Source organism: Martes martes, assembly GCF_963455335.1.
Source record: "Martes martes genome assembly, chromosome: 3".
Classification (NCBI taxonomy): domain Eukaryota; kingdom Metazoa; phylum Chordata; class Mammalia; order Carnivora; family Mustelidae; genus Martes; species Martes martes.
The window spans coordinates 196136886-196155874 of NC_137890.1; the positions used below are offsets into that span (position 1 = coordinate 196136886).

The window sequence follows — 18989 nt, forward strand, 5'->3', positions numbered from 1 at the left end:
CAGACTTTCTAAAGAAATATAATGTTTTGCCATTTATCCAGGGTTTTAGTTTTTAGCTTGTCTATCGGTAATATTTGGTAGTTTTATTTTCCCCAACACATGGTTATTTAACACTTTTTTTTAGGTTTCCCTGAATATTTTGTTTGTCCTTGTTGTTCTGAGAGGGATTTCATTATTTTCCATAAACGCGGACTCTTCTGGTAGATATGTATATTGATTTGTACCAATGCTTACTCCACACTCAGTAATTCTGTCAAATTCCATTAATTCCATTAATTTTGAACATTTTAAGATTCACGCTTTGTCATTTTTCCAGGGATATGATGATAACTGGAAATAGTAAATGTTTTGATTCTTTCTTTTAATATCTTGTCTCCTTTTCTGGTCTGTTGATATATTTTTGCTCTGATAAGAACTTCTATAATGTAAAATAATATGGACATCGGTGTTCACTTTCTTATTTTAGTAGAATCACCTCTTATTTTTATAGTTAGTATGATTTTGAGATATTTACCATGTTGAGATCTTTGTGGTCCTAGTTTTTAACGGAGCTTGTTCTTAGTTAGGCACAGATGGTGAACTTATAAAATGCATTTCAGACAGTTTTTGATGTTATCATCTGGTAGTTCTAATGTGTTATGATATGTAAAATTAATAGAGTGACACATTTGATATCCTTATAATCCTGCAAAGAAGAAAAATGGTCTTCTTTGGTCTTAACAGAAAGCTGTTTTTAAATAATGGTGAAATTCTTTTTTACTATTCTGTTTAGGATTTTTTTATTTAGAGTTGTAAGATTGGTCTATAGAGGAGTATTTGTGAGAGAGAGAGAGAGAGAGAATGCACATATGAGAGCATTTAGTGTGCATTATCTTTTGTCAGGTCTCCGAGTTAAGGCTGCACTGGTTTTATAAAATTTTGATTTGGAGTACTTTTTTTAAATAGCCTTTGAATTAAGCTATTTTTACTCGGAACATTTTATCCATGGCTATTAGTCTACCTCATCTAAAATCAACATAGTCATTTATAGTATCACAAAATTGTTTATTAGACTTTTTAAGATTATGGCCATCAAATTTGATCTAGAACATTTTTATCATCTTTAAGATTTTATATATTTTTTCTTCTTTTACTTGCCTGTTTAGATTAGGCCAATGCATTTGTAATTTTATTTCAAGGAACTAGCATTTTGTTAATTAGCTCTTCTTTATATTTTTTTTTCTTCTTTATATTTTTTAATTAACGTTCATCTACTTTCGTCTTTATTTCCTTTTTCCCATCTTACTTTTGGTTTCTTTCATTATTCTTCTAACTTTCATTTAGTGAATAATTGTGCTTGATTTGTCTTTAAAAAAAACTAAAGCATACAATGCCATGAAGTCACCTCAGACATATCCTTCTTCAGATCTGAGTCATGATTTTTTATATTTCATTTACATGAATCTTAGTTTATCTAATTAATTTTTCATCTCCTTCTCATTCTAAACTTGAACAACGGTTCAAGAATTCAAATGTTTCCAACATGAAAGCAAATAAAGTATGTAAATCTAATAAGAACCAACACAACTGAAAGAAAGAAGAAGACTGACAACCTAACGTATCACACCTGCAATCAGCCAGACTTGCGTTCTGCCATCTGGTATGGCCTGTACGTCCCCAAAGCCAATTAGTCACACTGAGTCCCATCAATTCTTATTTCTTCCCCTCGGATTTATTGAGATATAATTCTCAGGACAGTGTAAGTTCAAGGTGTACGTGATGTTTCGATCTGTGTGTGCACTGGGAAGTGGTCACGCAGTAATGACCAACTCTGTCCTCGGGTGGCCTCTGCTCCTCCCCTTCTTTTCACGCCCTCTCTCGCCTCAGGCTGTTGTCACCACCACCAGGAGCACAACAACAGCTTGGTACCGAGGCTCCCCGAATGCATTTTAGCCCTGCTTTTGGCCTAAACATCATACACCGTTGAAGTAAGTTCCGTTTCCCGACCACTTACAGTGAAGGTACTTGAGAATCTGTAGTAACTGCCTTATTGTGCGGCACATAAATCTAGACTTTCTGTCTCCTCTTTTGAGAGCATCCTTGGCTCATCCGGCCCACACTGCCTCTGGCTCACCCACCAGGGCAGGCCAAGCCCCCCTCCACCCCCTGCAGATCAGGTTTGTACCTGAGCAGAGCTCTTGCTTCAAGCCTCTGTAGGAAAAATAAATAAAAACAATTTTTCTCCAAACTGGCACGCATTCCAACCTCTCTGTATTGACTTCACACAGGCTTTTCTCATTTTCAGTTTCCCAGAACAAGAGTCCCAAAGAAGAAAAAAACAAAAAAAAACAAGCAAACAAAAAACCATTTACATTTAGTAAAGGCACAACACTGTGCACGTGCTTACTTGGCATTTTTCCAGTCTTCCAAGGCAGAGGTGTCAACACGTAGCCATCTTTGTAAGCAATAATGGTTAAGCTGAGCCCTAATGTGTAGGGCACTTTTATCAACACTGCTCCATTGTTCTTAGTGACTGTGGAATTTGTCTTCGTGTAGTTTACAAACACTTCTACAACAGCTTGACTCAGGTACTGACGGCTGATGATGTCATTCACCTGGACTTTCAGCATAAATACAGACGCTGGAGGAGATAAAAGCCAGAAATGGCAGCAGGTTAGACCCTGGAACGTATATGACGCTATACTTTAACATGCCATTCAAGATATCTGAGTAACAGTACAAAACTGCTGGTAGAATCTGGAAATACAAATGTGTGAGGTATAAAGAAAGAGGTATAAAAACATTCCAACAAGTTCATTATTCTTTGTAAAACTGAATAAATTTGAATTTATTGTTAATAAGACAGTATTCCAATTTCTTCTGCCAATATAAAAAGGAAAAGGAAGCAGTGGATAAGGGGAAGAGAATGGTTCTCTCTTCAGAAAAACACATTTTTACTTGGCCTCCCTAATTCTAATGCTATCAATTAACTAATTGAAAATGTAGTCAAAGTTGCTGGAATGAAACGCAATCTCACCAAACTCAGTACATGGCTGGCTCCTTCATTTTGCTCTGTTGTCTGGAAAGCAAAGGATGTGTTTCAAATTACAAAATATCAAAACAACATCCTTAAAATATCAAAAAGTATTTCTGTCAAATGTATAACAAAGCATAGTAAGACAATACATTGAGGAAAATCAAACTTAACTTGTTTCCTAACTTAAACCTCCAGCTTTACAGATCTTGACGACATGTTCATGAATTTCCTAACGTTAATGTCTTGGTAAAAAAGATCTTGTATCACCATGGAAATGCCTTTTTAAAGCCTGTATCACAACACCTTTGCCAAAGATGCCTTCTCTTGGAAGCACCATTAATGCACTTTGGAGTCAGTCAAGGTCAACCTCTGCCTCTCCCTAGATATGGGACATGGGGGAGGTTACTTCTCAAGTCCGTGTGCTCATCTCTACAATCAGGGGAATAGTAACTACTTTGAGGTAATAAAATGAAATCATACAGATAATGTGCTCAGGACAGTGGCGGTTGTCACTTAATATCATTATTAATAATAAAAATTATTACTCCATAATTAGAGACTATTTCACAAACAGAGTCGTCAGTAAAAGTCCCTCAAGAGGGAGCACCTGGGGGGCTCAGTCAGTCACCTGTTCGACTCGGTTCCCGCTCAGGTCATGATCCAGCGTCCCGAGATGGAGCCCCACATCAGGCTCCCTGCTCGCCGACGAGTCTACTTAGGCCAGAGATTCTCTCTCTCTCTGTCCCCCACACCCGCACACGTGCTCTCTCTCTCTCTCTCTCTCTCTAAAATAAGTAAATACATCTTTAAAAAAATACTTCATGAGGACTTATTTTGTGGCAATATGTTTACAAAGACCCACTTTACTCAAAATTTTTAGCAAGAACAGCATGTCAGGTAAAAACCCTAGTCAACATTTGGTTGAGCTGCGATATCGGTTACCAAATTATTGCTACACCTTATGTATTCTGACTTTATTAATAAAACTCGACTTCAAATTGCTTTTGGACCATAACAAAGGCATTTTATTTATTTATTTATATATTTATTTTTAAAGATTTTATTTATTTGATGGACAGAGATCACAAGCAGGCAGAGAGGCAGGCAAAGGGGCGGCGGGGGAAGCAGGCTCCCTGCGGAGCAGCGAGCCCGATGTGGGGCTCGATCCCCGAGATCATGACCTGAGCTGAAGGCAGAGGCTTAACCCACTGAGCCTCCCAGGTGCCCCAACAAAGACATTTTAAATACAAATAGAACTACTGCAATAGTCACCCAGTCCTAGGAGAGACACAACCTAGCAAGCTCGGAAAGAGCTCTGTCGTTTCAAGAATCTAAAACCGCAGTCGTTACCCAAACACTGTTCTATATACAGTGAGACACAAACATTTCTCAGAGCATGTTCCCTCTCATGTATGATAACAACACATTAATACTATATATAGTAATCAACCACAAGAACTAAACTATATTGAGGATTAATGAGCCAGACATTGTGTCAATTTTTAAGTGCATCATTCCATTTACTCTTCAAAACCCTCATTACAGAAATATCACTGTTTTCGTCATCATATATATTGGTAACTCTGGGTTAAAGAAGTTTTCTAATTACTCACGGCCAACCCACAGCCGATGGAGGACACAGGACACAAACCTGGGACCTTCTCTCCTCCAAGCTTGTGCTCTTAAGCCACCGTCCTGACTTAGCTCTTAAAGCAACTCTAGCCAGAGTTTAGAGGGCAGAGATGGGGAAAAAGAAATTGTATCCTGGACATTTTAAGTCATAACTTAAAATGAGGTTCCATCAGTCTGTCTAAAAGACCGTTAATTTCCAGGACAAAAATCTCATATATATTCAAATACATATATGGAGAACAGAGATCACTGGTGTTTCTCCAGCCCTCTGCTTTCTCAGCATTTTTAATAACAGGCAGCCTTGTGGGAGGTTAAATTCTTTGTGAAAAGCCATTACTATCATTACTTTTAATAGATAAATTCAGGAGTATCAGGTACTAAAAAGTGAACTAAGCCCTGGGCTTTGGCACCTACTGTTCCTCAAATTATTTAACTATTTTCCCATCATTTTATAAGTTCACCCCATTACTCTAAAGTAAAAAAAGAAAAATCATGTTTGTAACATTTAAAATCGAAATATGAAGGACTGGGGATAAACACGTTCCTAATGCAAGCCTCGCATATATATTATCACAAAAATCTCCATATGCCTTTGTAACATATGTGATGCCAAGTCCACTTTACCAGTGAAAAAAAGAGGATTCAGACGGGTAATGTGGACTGTCCCGAAGGCTCACATGTATTAGGAGGCCTCGTCAGCCTTCAACGTTCCCATGAGTGATTCCAAAGCTACCTTTACACCATATAACAGGGAGTCTTGGGATCACCCTACTAAAGTTAATTCAAGGAACATGATGCTGCAATTACTGAGAAATGCTTATATAACATCAATTAAAAAGAAAAAAAGGGTGTTCCCCAGCACACACACATACTAAACTATGGCCTCAAACTCAAGTGGGAAACACAACTGGGGTAAAAAAATAAAAGGTTGTAATATATGTGACATGATGGCCACCTACACCGAACGTCCTTGAATAGGTCTGCCAGTACAATCAGCTATTTCTCGTGGAGGACAAGCAGCTGCTCCGTTCAAAATAATTCCCCGAGCCTCCCAGCTCCTAATCCCCTAGATGAAATTTACTGAGCCGCTGACACAAAGCATCCAACTAACGGGGGCCAGAAAGATGCTGTCAGGACCTCACAATGTGGCCGAAGTTACACAGAGGCTAACGGTTGCAGGCACCGACGCATCTTACAAAGTCCACGAGTGCGTACTCACTGTGCTTCTCCAAGTCTCCCCTGGCTGGTCCTACAGCCCTTCCTGCTGGTGTGTGAGCTGAACCACACTCCTTCCCCAAAGGCCCTTACTCCTTGCAGCCAGAGTCAGACCGGTTGCTTGCTTCCAAAGCAAGCGCCATAAATGATACACGGTACAAGTGCAAACGTAGGATGTGTTATTTAATGCGCTACTCTATCTTTTCTAAGAGAAGATGAACGGAAGGAAGGATAATGTTATGTACCAAAAATAGGATAAAACATATGAGAAGGAGACGGCACATAACCAAAAGGGCACACGATTCTCTCAAAATTTGATAATGGGTCTTATTCCAATGAAATATACCTACAACGGCTCCTTCAAAGGCATATTTAGGAAGGGGAATTTTGATTAATTCATTTGCTCCAAAGATTAATTTCAGAAATTCTCAGAGCCCTTGATTAATAGACCAATTCCAATGTGCACTCAGATCTTGAGCTAAATTCATTAAACAACCGTGCATCCCTCGGTTTCATCCTGTAAGAGTGCGGCTGCCGAAATAAGACCCACGCACTGAAGCCCCTGACGTTCCGAAGCCGGGTTTGATGAATCAACGTTTCTAAAACAGTTTCTAACCCAGAATGGGTTCTTTTATTTTCCACATGTAATCGTTATGTAAACAACCAAATTTGATGAGAAAATGAATATCAAATTCAGGGAAAAAGTGACTTGCAAAGGTCAGTCCTTGGCTACGTGCACCGTAGACCTCGTAGCGTCAGGACAGGATGTAACCCTGCCCGGCAGCGTCCTCTCTAGCTCAAACTGGAAGAAAACGAATGCTACTGGTGACCCACACACATACACCGAGCCCAGTGCCGGGAACTTCATACATGTTGTCCAGCGTCTTCCTCATACCAACCTGCAAGACTTATCCTGTTTCAAGGCAAGGAAACTATGACTAAAATTGCATAAATTAAGAAGGGTAGAGGCAGGGTCCACAGACCGGTTCATTTGACTCCCAAGTTCTACCCATTCTACTCCCACATCTCTCACTGAAAGGCCTTAGATGCGGTTTTCGGCATATTCCAAAGCTTCCTTATTTCCTTCCGGCCAGTGCGGACAAGGAAGTGGTTGGTTTGCCGACCCTCTGAGTCTCTTCCCCCGGCCTGGTTTGTCTGGCCCCAGCATAAACAGCAAAACCAGCACCAAGGAAAACAAAAACCCAAAGTCTCAGCTGGAGGCCTGCTCATTGCATATAAAGGTGCATGAATGATTCTTCTTCTTCCAAATAAAAGGAGAAGTGACAAAGACTTGCCTGCTCGTGACTTAAGTAGGACATTTCTGACTTCCATGACGTCAACAGCTGATCTGGCAAACAGGCCCAGCAACCAGAAGTTCCGCACACATATAATCTCCCTAACAATACCCCTTACCAGTTCTCTCCTCCAACAAAAATACTTCGGCTTTTAGATGGGGCAGATTCTGTGATTGAAGATATAATTTTCAACCACAGGTGCTTCTGCCTCCGTGATCGGTCGACCCTCCTCCGCCGCGTTTTCAGCTTTCCATGCACTTGGTATTTTCTCTGTCACTTGATTATAATCATTATGTCTTGCCCACATAATCTTCTTTTCAATATGTCACCATCAGTTTAAAAATGGCTCAATATCAAATGATTTCATCTGAGCCCTTAGAAAACACATAATCTGAATGTTGAGAGAAACAAAAACAAAATACACATCAATGAGCACGGTCCTGAGGTTGCTGGGGGAAATTTTAACTATCACATGATTAAAAGCATTGTTCAGTAGTGAGAATCACTAAAATTCAAAAGACTAATCTATACAGAAGGGCTCCTGAAAAAGCATGTTAGAACCAACACTGTATTATGGCTTTGCTATAGGATAGAGACAGGTAACTCCAAGCCTAGGAAGGGTGTTAGAAAGAAGTACAGCTAGCAGTTTGTTTGGCTGTCATCTAGAACTTGAAGTGGGGTGGGCTGATAAATTATAACCCCACTCTTTTCAAGAGCACTCGACATCACCTTCTTATGTTGTTACCATTCTGTAGGTTACAACTGTGTCCACAGAGAAGCCACTTTATTTTCAGATTTCTCCAGTACAAAAACTAGCCTACCTCTTTTTCCATTATATTTCAAGCATCTACAATCATTTCATTTAACATACAACAATTTTTTTTTCTCTAGGAATATAATGCTTAAAACATGCTAGGTTTATAAAGCTTTTATAGACAGATCAGAGATCAAATTGTTCTATACAACACTCTAACAATAAAATTTTAAAACTTTATTGAGCTTTATGCATTCTAATGAGAACCAGACTAAAAATGAAGACCATAAAAATAATAGTGGAATGAAACGGTTGGGAATGATTGGAAATATTCTAATTTCTACATGGGTGCCTGGGAGGCTCAGTCAGTTAAGCATCCGTCTTCAGCTCAGGTCATGATCTTAGGGTCCTGGGAATGAGCCCCATGGCTATGCTTCTCCCTCCCCTACTGTCCCTCCCCCACCCTGCTTGCATGTTCTCTCTCTCAAATAAATAAATAAAATCTTTTTTTTTTTTTTTTTTTTTTTAAGAAATATTCACCTACATTACTACACCCATCAAATGTTTATTGACTGTCCACTTTGGGCCAGATCTGCTCTAGCAGGTATTGGGAATACAAACATAAAGACGACAGAATCTTGCCTTGAGGATTAATTTAAAATCTATGTATACAACAATTCCTATAATAAGTATCCACCTGTTAGATATTGGAACTACCTAAATGCACAACAGTGGATGAGTGGATAAAGAAAATGTATATACATACAATGGACTATTGCTGGACCTTAAAAGAAGGAAATCCTGCCATTTTCTATAGTATAGACGGACCTGGAGGACATTATGCTAAGTGAAATAAACCTGACACAGAAACATACATAATGTTATGATTATATGTTATATGGGGCATCCAGAATAACCAAATTCATAGAAGCAGAGAGTAGAATGGTGATGGCCAGGACGGAGGGGAGAGGTAGCTGACGGCCAAAGTGTGCTAAATTTCAGTCACGTAAGATAAATAAGTTCTGACGACCTACTGTGCCGCATAGTGCCTATTGCTAATAGTACTGCATTACATATTTAAAATTTGCTAAAGGGTAAATCTTTAAGTGTTCTTACCACAAAAAAGAACTGATGATGATGATGATGATGATGATGATGATAAAAATAATAATAGTAATAATAATAGGGGTGGGGGGAAACTTTGCAAGGTGATGAATATGCCTATGGCCTCGATGGTGGTAATGGTTTCATGGGTACACTCCAAACTTACGGAGTGCGTATGTATTAAATATATATAGCTTTTTACATGTCAATCATACCTTGATAAATAGTTTTTACAATATCAAAAAAATGTGAATGTAATATTAACTTTGGAATCAATTCCCACTATCGTTTTTTGAACAGGGAGCATGTCATCATTTTTAGTTTAGATCACCAGAGCACCTACACATTCATTCTCTCCCGTCTTCCATAGTCTGACTTTTTGGTCCATTACAATGGAGACTTTGTGGTGAGAACCCAAAAGATGACAAACTTCTGGCTATGACCCAAATCAGGTTTTATTCATTCTTTGCCATTTTCATACAAGATATCTAGCCACAGAAATCATAATTTAGAGCTAGCTTATACAAATATCTTATAATGTAAACATACAAAAATCTTGTAAAAAGAAAAATCTGGTCCCAAATTTAAATGTCTGCGTATTTAAAACCTTTACTAGAGACATAACAATCATGGTTTCACTAAAGAGAATATAAATTAATTCCCAATTCTTTAGTGTGGCATTCAAAATCTAAGATCTGGCTACCACCTTGCTTTCTAGACTCATCTGTTCGGGGACTGACAACCTGCAGCCCACGGCCAATTCTGACCCACCACGGACTGCTGTAAATGAGGGTTTAATGTCATCCTGCCACAGCACGCACTTACGTACGGCCTGTGGCTGCTTTTGCTATAAGACAACAGAGCTGACAGCTGCATCCGAAGCCATATGGCCTGCAAAGATAAACAGTTACTATCTGGCACTTCTCCACAAAAAGTTTGCTGATTCCTGCTCTATAGCATCACGTACACGGGTCAAAGGTCACTGTTCGAGATTGACCCACTTTCCTGCTCCATAATTCACTTCTTTCATCTGAAAATCTACCCCCTTTTTTTCATCTCTACCCATCAAAATCCTACTCCATTCTTTAAAGTTTAGCTCAAATGACTTTGCCCTTCCTTCTGTCAGACGGGACCTTCTCTTCTGTCCCTACTAGTCTAACGGCACATGATGCGCGGTCCACGCGGTGCTGTCTGTCTTCTCCGTGAGAGTCCGTTTCCTCACAGCCGGTGTTGTTTCACGCTCGGCCTCGTGCTCTGCCGGAGTCTAGTAAGGGGCTCGGAACACGAGTTCTAGACGAATGCAACAAGGGTCAGGAAGAAGAGCGGGAAGAAGCGTACGAGAAAGAAGAGACGTGGACGGAGGGAGGGAGAGGAGGAGGACAGAGAGATCGGAGGCGGCTGAAGAATGACCAAGCCGAGGCCGCCTGAAGTTACAGCCGGCTCAGCCCCAGGATCCGGTACGATCTTGAGTTTAATCCCACAGTTATCAGTGAGAAATATATGATTGCAACAATAACAACAAATAAATATTAAGATTCCTCTTCCTTTCAGAAATTAATACATTTTCTTCTTTTTCATAACAATATTTAACTTGGAAATTTTAACTACAGAATAATGTATAAGTAGCAAAACTTGCCAAATAAATATAATGCAACCGTACTACAGGAAAGATTAAATTTAAAAGTTTTACTTTTACTATTACAAAACAACACCAGCACAGTTTCACAACTCTTTCTCCTAGGGTACCGGCACAATTTCCCTATTTTAATTAGGAGGAGGGTTGGAAGCACAGGAAAAAACCAAGGACAACAGAGAAGCTGGCGAGAGAAAGAACCACATTATTCACATTCAATAAAGCCGAGCGGAAAAGGCAGCGACACTTCAATCTTTATGGCACTTCTGATACCGACACCACACGTAGCCTTCCTCCAGAGAACGAGACTCTGCTGAACTAAAGACAAAAAGCAACCAAAGCTCACTAAAATAGGAAAGCTGCCTTTTCGCTGCTTAAGTACCAGATTGGATCCAAAATTCTTACTGGCTCTGGAACTAACAACAACAAAAACTGTTCCTGTCTGAAGCAGAAACAAATTTATTTGCAGTTAATATTACAGAGAAAATGTCTAATCAAAGAAGAAACCAAAGAAATAAAATAAGGACACTATCTCCAAAGGTGAAACATGTTACAAAGCAAATAAAATACACATTTTCTCCATTATGACCAGAGGCTAGATGAGTAGGATTCTCCAAAACTAATGCCATGGGCAACATAAAAGGAGTCCTTCTAACTTAAGAATCAGCACGTAGCAGGAGCGCCTGGGTGACTCAGTGGGTTAAGTGTCTGATTCTTGCTATCAGCTCAGGTCTTGATCTCAGGGTTGTGATTTCGAGCCCACGTTGGGCTCCACGCTGGGGAGCCCACTTAAAAAGCAAAAATAAGCACATTGCAAACGACTCAACAGGGGACAAGTGAGAGGTCTGGGCCATTAGCACTTGGACTCAGTTCCTTCTTGCCTACCCAAAAGTTCTCTTCCTCGATGGAAGTAGAGCAGTCTGACTCAAGCTCCTGAAACATATTGTCCAAGCTCACTCCAGAGTCATTTCGCAGCCTGACTTTTGTCTCTCCTTCCCAGTTTTTCATCCTGCCTCATAATCACACACAATTTCTCCTTCACTCACTCACAAATTCACTCAACGTCCATTTGTAAACTATGCTCTGCATGGAGGCATTAAATGTGGAGCAACAGAGATCCTAGAGCCCAGAGAAGAAAAGTGAAGGACCAGGTTTTCACTTGCTTGAGAAAGGACTGGTCCTGGCTGCCACAGAAGTCCTGGGCGCCGATGAAGGTGGAGGAAAGGGCATGGCGGGCCGAAGGGCATGGCAGGCCGAAGGGCATGGCGGGCCGAAGGGCATGGCGGGCCGAAGGGCACGCCCCCCATTGCCCCAGGCATACACCATCACATTCATCAGTAACACAGTGAACATCCCAAGGGGCGCATTCCCAGGGTCTAGCCGAGAAGCAGTTACAGCTCCAGGCCCCACTGGACACACGCAAGGACTGAGCAACCGAATCGGTCATGTTCACACTCTTCCCGCACCCCACGTTGCCATAGTCCCTTCTTAACTTGCTGTATGATTTCCTCATTATGTTCATTTTCTGTTTCCCCTACTAGAATGTTAGCTTTATGAGGTCGTGGACTTTTTTGTCTTATTTACTCCTGTATCCTCAAATAACAATCCTGCATTTTGAATGAATCACTGAATTAGCGGCTGAATGCCTCACTCTGACACCAGTAAGACTGACCGCCAGCGCGGGAGTTAATGATCGCAAGGAGAGATGCGGACGTGTGAAGCGCCGCCCATGAGCCCTGAAGCAGAGGGTGGGACAAGGAAATGCTCAACCACTGCTGCCCACAGACGACGGGCACGTTACCTGCCTCAAGCTAAGTGCGCCTCCTTTGACTCTCCTTCTTCCTTCAGTTACTTCTTTCAACAGATACATTCGTTCCTTTAATATTGAGAAAGAACTTCCAGAAACAAGATTGGAGCAACCATGTTGCTTTTCTTTAGGAAAGCAATTACAGGGGCACCTGAGCAGCTCAGCTGGTTAAGCACCTGACTCTTGATTTCAGCTCCGTCTAGGACCTCTGGGTCTTGAGACCAAGCCCCGCATTGGGCTCCGCACTCGGCGGGGGGGGGGGGGGGGGGGGTCAACTTCAAGATTCTCTTTCTCTCTCTGCCTCTCCCCTACCCCCGCCCGCTCATACTCTCTCTTTTTCTCTCTCAAATAAATCTTAAAAAGAAAAAAGAAAAGCAATTATACCAATTATTACTCAACTTCAACTAATTTGTTGAACAGTACTCTAGTATAGCACCAAGAAACAAAAATTGAAGTTGGAAATAAAAACGGAAACAAGTAATAGAGGTGAAAACAGAAAGACTGCTCTAAGGGAAAAAGCCCCATTTGGGAAAACAACTGGAGAACATTTTTAATATAAAGGTTTTACGAACTCTATTTCACAAAGGCCTATGTTTCTTAATAAAATGCTATTAAAAGGAAAAACCATTAGGAATCTTTGACTAGTTCATGTTTTCCCCTCGGTGTCGCAAACACACTGATGACGGTATACGGGAGAAACAAGAACTGTAGAGAACCGTCACTCTTCCCTCTCGTGAATGTAACAATGAAAACTGGGTTAGAGGTCACTGATTATTAGGTCACTGCCTGTAGGTATTCGACTGCTAAGCCTGGGCATACATTCCAAGAGAAGAGATTAGTCACACTCTTTCTAGCTAGGGTACAACACCCTGTTGGGGATGATTCAAGTGTGTTACTTCATTTGGACAGAGTTCTACAGCCTCCTTCACAGTTCTTAAGTATTCTCAATTAGTATAATTTATGAGGTCTAAAGAGGACTGTGTCATCCAGGCCAAAAGGAGAATCAAGTTATTGCTATTTATATAACATCCTAAAAGGGATTTAGCATACCAAAGCAAAAATATCCCCCCAAAATTATGCCCCAGAAATATTTGCCACCAAGTGTCTAGAAAGGATGTAACATCCTCTACAGCAAGGAACTGTAGAGTGTGAGTACTATTTGGAGCTGCACAATTCTAAGCCAGGGGACCTGGAGTAAGAGAACTCACTGCTGAAGTGCGTGTTAGCTCACTTCTCTAGACTGGCCTTTCCGGTAGGTCACCTGTCTGTACCAACTGGGATGGCCAGCAACCTCCACCTCCTGCCAGGAGAACTATCCAGCACCTCCCAAAGACCAGCGTCTCTACAGTCCATGTAACAGGACAGCCTACTATTTATCCTGCAGCAGAAAAGTTTTCTTTACCATTGTTTATAAGACGAATTCAAATTTTAAAGACAACTCAGAATCAAAGAATACGGTACTGCAAAGTATTTATTAGTACAGCACCTTGAATCTAGTTAAGCACTTTTTCTTAAGTACCTATTTTTACCATGTCTTAATGCCGCAAAGAAATAGTGTGACTAATCTCTTCTCTTGGAATGTATGTCTAGGCTTAGCAGTTGAATACCTAAAGCAAATGACGGAAGTGATGAATATTTAGTAAACAAATCTTCTGTAATACCTAAAACAGAAAAACATCAAAAGCCTGAGATTTGGGGCCCCAGTTCCCACACTGTGCTCAAAGCCACCAAAGGGGATATAAATTCACAGGGGTAAATTTTCAAGCAGGTACAATGATAACATCTGTTGGCCATCACAAAAGCTGGGTTGAGTCCCTCATTCAAGGCATTACCTCATTGTGAAGGTGGGTGTTCAGTGATTGCTCTGACAAAAAGTAAGTATTTCTTGAAAACGATTATCGAGGAGGAAATGGAGGCAGCAGTGTTCAGTCTCATTCTGAGGGCTGAGAAGTTGTGGCCTAACAAATTACAGCCCATTTAGTAATTAGCAAGTAGGCATTATTTTTTTCAAATGACTACTAAGTTGTTAGGTCACACACTCACACAAATTACTGAGACGCTAAAGGGTCTGTGAGCCAAGAAAGTATAGGAGCCTCTGTATCTGTTTGCTACACAATTTTATTAAGTACCTACTATGTGCAAGGTCTGTGCTAGTCACTGTGAGAAATACAAAGACATGAGTTGCCTCCAAAAATGTGCATGAAAGAGTCAAATGGGAAGAGAGATGGTACCAAGAAGAGAACATGCAAAGTGCTTGAGCTCAGAAGTACAGGGTTAAACTCCTCTGGTTAACAATGTTAAGAAATGGGCCTATGTGAATTCTGAGTTTGCATCTTTCTACGGTGTGCCTGTTCACTTTACTGTCTTAGTATAAATATTCCAGGAAACAACTGTTTTCCAAAAACACATGTGTTGTAAACACATATGCGTCTATTTAACGCTTCTGAACGCGTGACTAATTGTTTGAATGAACAAATAAGTGAAAAAAAATAAACGAACCTCTTACAAAACCTCAAGATCATCCGTTTGTATAATGTGTTACTCTTGTTACCTTTCCCGGTACCCTCAACTCCCTCGGCCTAGGACAGTGGTTCTCAGCCCTGCGTGAACATTAACATCATCTGGGGATCTTTTGCTATATTCCCAGCCCCCACTCCAGTCCAATTAAGTCACAATCACTGCAGATGGGGTCCAGGGAATCACGTTTTTAAAAGGTCCCAGATGAGTCTAATGCACAGCCAAGGTTCAGAACCACTGACCCAGGGTAAAAAATAAGCATATCCCAAAGGGAGAGGGGTACGACCTAATGCCGTCCTCCTCAGTGCAATCGTTCCGTTTCTTTTAATATAAAAGGATTTAAATGACTTCTCGTGGACGGCAGTGGGCGCGTCCAGTCCTCGGCTTGCTGGCCGGCCCTCTGCACAGCCCGGAAGGCACGCGCAGCCCAGGGAGCCGGGGAATGGGGGGCTCAGTCGGAGATGGACGATACTAGATGCGGACGTGAAAGACACCTGACCTTGGTGGCTGTATCTCTTCATAATTATTGTTTAATATTAATAATATTTGTTTTTTACCTAATATTTAGCTCCGTGTCTGCATATTTAAACGTGTTCGGCTTCACTCGCTATTTTTCATTAGTTTTTTTTTTTAAATGTTGTATTTAGAAAATACAGAAAAAACAGAGGAGAATAAAAGTTATTTCCTAATTCAATTTCTCAGAAGTCACTTGGATTTCATTCAGTAGTTTGAAAAGCATAGAAAAAACCCCCAGATTTACAACATTAAGATTATATTGTGTGTATGGGTATAAACACGTCTATGGTTCCGTAAGTGTGAAGTAAGCTGTGTAGGAAACTCACGAAATTCATATTGACTATTCTCTTGACTGTCTCGGCTGGGGCACGGGGAGCAGGGTACCGGTTCACTCGCTACAGTGTGTGACGTGACTTACTACACTGAGCCTGCACTTAGAGGCGGGAAAGAATAAAGAAAAGAAGCTGATAAAGAACGGGACGAGCTGTGTTCCTCACTTAAGATTCTATTATGATCATGTACCCATGGAATAAAACCTTTTTTGAAATCGCCACATTTTCCTTCTTGGACATTCTATTGGCTACTATTCATTTAACTTTCTCCTATTTGTGTATGCTTAGTCATTTCTATGTTTCACATTTGCAAACAATGTTTTAATTAAAAACCCACGTACATAAATGTTCCTCTGAGTTCTCCGCTATCTCCGTGGCAGGAGAAATAATAGGTCAAAGAGTACGAACTGTTTAAAGCTCCCCGATTTGTATTCCTAAAATGCTTTCCGGGGGGCGCTCCCAATTTCTCCCGCAAACAGGCGAGCGTTCCCGTGTTATGTCACGGCAGTCACTCTACCCACACGACCGCTCCCACCGCCCCAGGGAGTTAACGTGAAAAACAATGTTCAGTAAAGTTTCAAAATCATCCTAATTCCCTTTCCGTTGACCTTCTGCTCCCAACATTATTAGTTGCTTTGTTTTATTTTTTCTTCCTGCCTCTTGAAGGGGTGAGAGCGTCTGCTGTGAAGAAAAGTGAGCGCAGAGCCAACACCCTTACGAAGAACAGCCGGAGCCCGACCCGCGCACGCCTGGTGGTTCGGGCCGCACTCGTGAACTCACAGTAAAATCAAGTGGAAAGGACTTAAGGAAACATCCACTTTCTCTTTTACAGAGGCTTTCTTCTCTGGTTCTTTCTACATGCAAAGTATGTTTAAATCAATACGGAGAAAATGGAATTTATTTAGAACCTTCCAGACACATGCTTCAGCATGTCTTTAGAAAGGGTTTGGAACCGCCGGTGGGCATTTCATCAAAGCAGATGCGACCCGCCCTGCCCTGAGAATGGCGAGATGCAGCGTTTTCTCTGCGCGTCTCTGCTCCCTTAGTGCGACGAAGCCTTCTCCCCGTCAGCAGACATCCGAAAGGAATACTGACCAATAAACAGAAATTCAGGGGCTACAAGAGCCGAAAGCATTAACACAGCATTAATTCCGCGACACGTACAAGATGCAGCTCGTAGTAGCAGGTAACTAATATGTTGCCAGACCGGGAAATTGCAAGCGAAACGAATCATTCATTATTTTTGAGGTGGAAAAGTAACATGGAATTGAAAGATCTTAAAAGACAAAACAGATACGACAATGCATAGAAGTGTGCATTTTGTATGAAAAAGAGGTCCTCAGGTAGCACTGCAATATTTTCAAAACTTCAGATATCGATCAAATTCACATGAGTAAACACTCATTGAATACTAACCAGGCATCAGGTAAAGCGCCAGGTCCAGAGGGAGCATGTGCAGAAACTGTGTGAAATTTTCATGTATGTTGTTATTATATTTAATACGACCCGGTTTCAAGTCTGAAGTAGTTGACAATCCAGTAGGAAAGGCACACAAAATTATGAACAAAGTATTATGGGTGTACAGAAAAGGAAAATATGAGTTCTAAATGACGATGTTTTCAGGTAAGTTAATCGAGGCTGAACTTGAAGGAAGGAATAAATTTTAAAGTACGGGGTTGGAGTACGAACATGTAAGGAAGAAGGAACAGATGGGAAAGGGCACCAGAGTTGGGAAAATAAGTAAATAAATGCAATGTTAAGGGAATGACAGTCAGTTGTAGCAAGAGAAGAGGAGTCTGGAAACCACGGGAGGTGACTGGATCTCATTCTACTGTTTATGCAGTGAAAAGGCTGAGCACCGTGACAAGACTCTTCTTGTGAGGAGTGGACCACCTCACTGGGAGCCATCTGTAAAATGGACCTGGACACTAAGAAAGTGAAGGTAGCGGCTGAAATAGTTTAGGATCAAGTAAAGGAAGTCAGAATCAGAGCAGAAGCATCAAGAAGGGTCAGAAGCAAAAGCATCAGGTGGCGACTGGCACGATATTGAAACCGAGACCAACTGAAAATGATGGGAAATTTTTGAGCCTCAATGAACAGAAATCATATTCTTTTATTTAACAATGACTGAGTATCTGACACTTGTCGATCAAGGTGATAAGCACTGATGTTCAGGCAAACGGAACAAGATCTTGGCGGGGCGCCGGGGAGTCTAGCCTGCTCGAGTGGGAGGCTGCAGACAGGCTGAGGGCACTTCAGCGGAGAGCCCCAAGTGCTCCGATACATCAAATGCTATGGAAACACAGAGCAGGGACAGCAAGCCACACCTGGAGGGTTCAGAATGGCTCCTGACCCAGGTGAAAGTTAAGCGGATACGCTCCTCTCACCTTAACAACAGAACCTGCGCAGACAGACAGTTCTAGGCGGACTGAGCCAAAATGCCAGGTCCTAAGCCGGCAGAGGGCAGGAACTACCGACGAGAGAGCACCGAATGGAAGGGATCAGGAGCCAGAGAAGAAAGAATTGCGTTTGAACAAAAGCACCGACTAACACTAGACTCATCTGCTGTCCTGGAAAGAGACACAAATTAAATAAACTTTCAAATCTGCCCATCCCGGTCATTAGGAGAAAACTCCACTGAAGAGACTTCCCCTCTTTACACCAGAGCCAGCGATTTCTTACCCCTTTTGACTATCTGATGCATCTATGACTTCTCTTCACCTCCACAACCCCCAACTACAGATACACAAATGCATGTACCCATAAATAAGTAAAAATGCATGAAATTTCAGTGAGCTCAAAGATTCCCATAATCTAAGTTTCTCAATATTGCTGAGGACATCAGCATGTTCCCAGCGCCACATAAATATGACTGTAGTAGGGGCACTTGGGAGGCTCAGGCAGTTGAACATCTGGCTCTTGTTTTCAGCTCAAGGTCATCATCTTGAGACTTGAGGTCAAGCCCTGAGTTGGGCTCCAGACTCAGCAGGGAGTCTGCTTGAGTTTCTCTCCCTTTCCCACCGCCCCTCCCCCCACCACGCATGCTGCTCTCTAAATAAAATAACACACAGTGCTTAACAGCACTCGGCAATGGGTATTATACTAGTGCTTAGTCTTATTTTTCCACACTTGTGGTTTTTTAGCTTCTGAAAGTAAGTCTCTTCTGGT

At 41.3% G+C, this 18989-nt stretch overlaps 1 protein-coding gene across 1 annotated transcript in view; it reads right to left on the reverse strand.

The window, feature by feature from the left end:
- Positions 1–18989, reverse strand: part of FAM171B (family with sequence similarity 171 member B) — a gene marked incomplete at its 3' end in the record, with an annotated part of 60538 nt that overhangs the window by 20045 nt on the left and 21504 nt on the right. The window contains exon 2 of the mRNA XM_080799273.1: positions 2387–2620. Coding sequence (XP_080655399.1) covers positions 2387–2620 — 234 coding nt within the window. The remainder of the gene's footprint in view (positions 1–2386; positions 2621–18989) is intronic.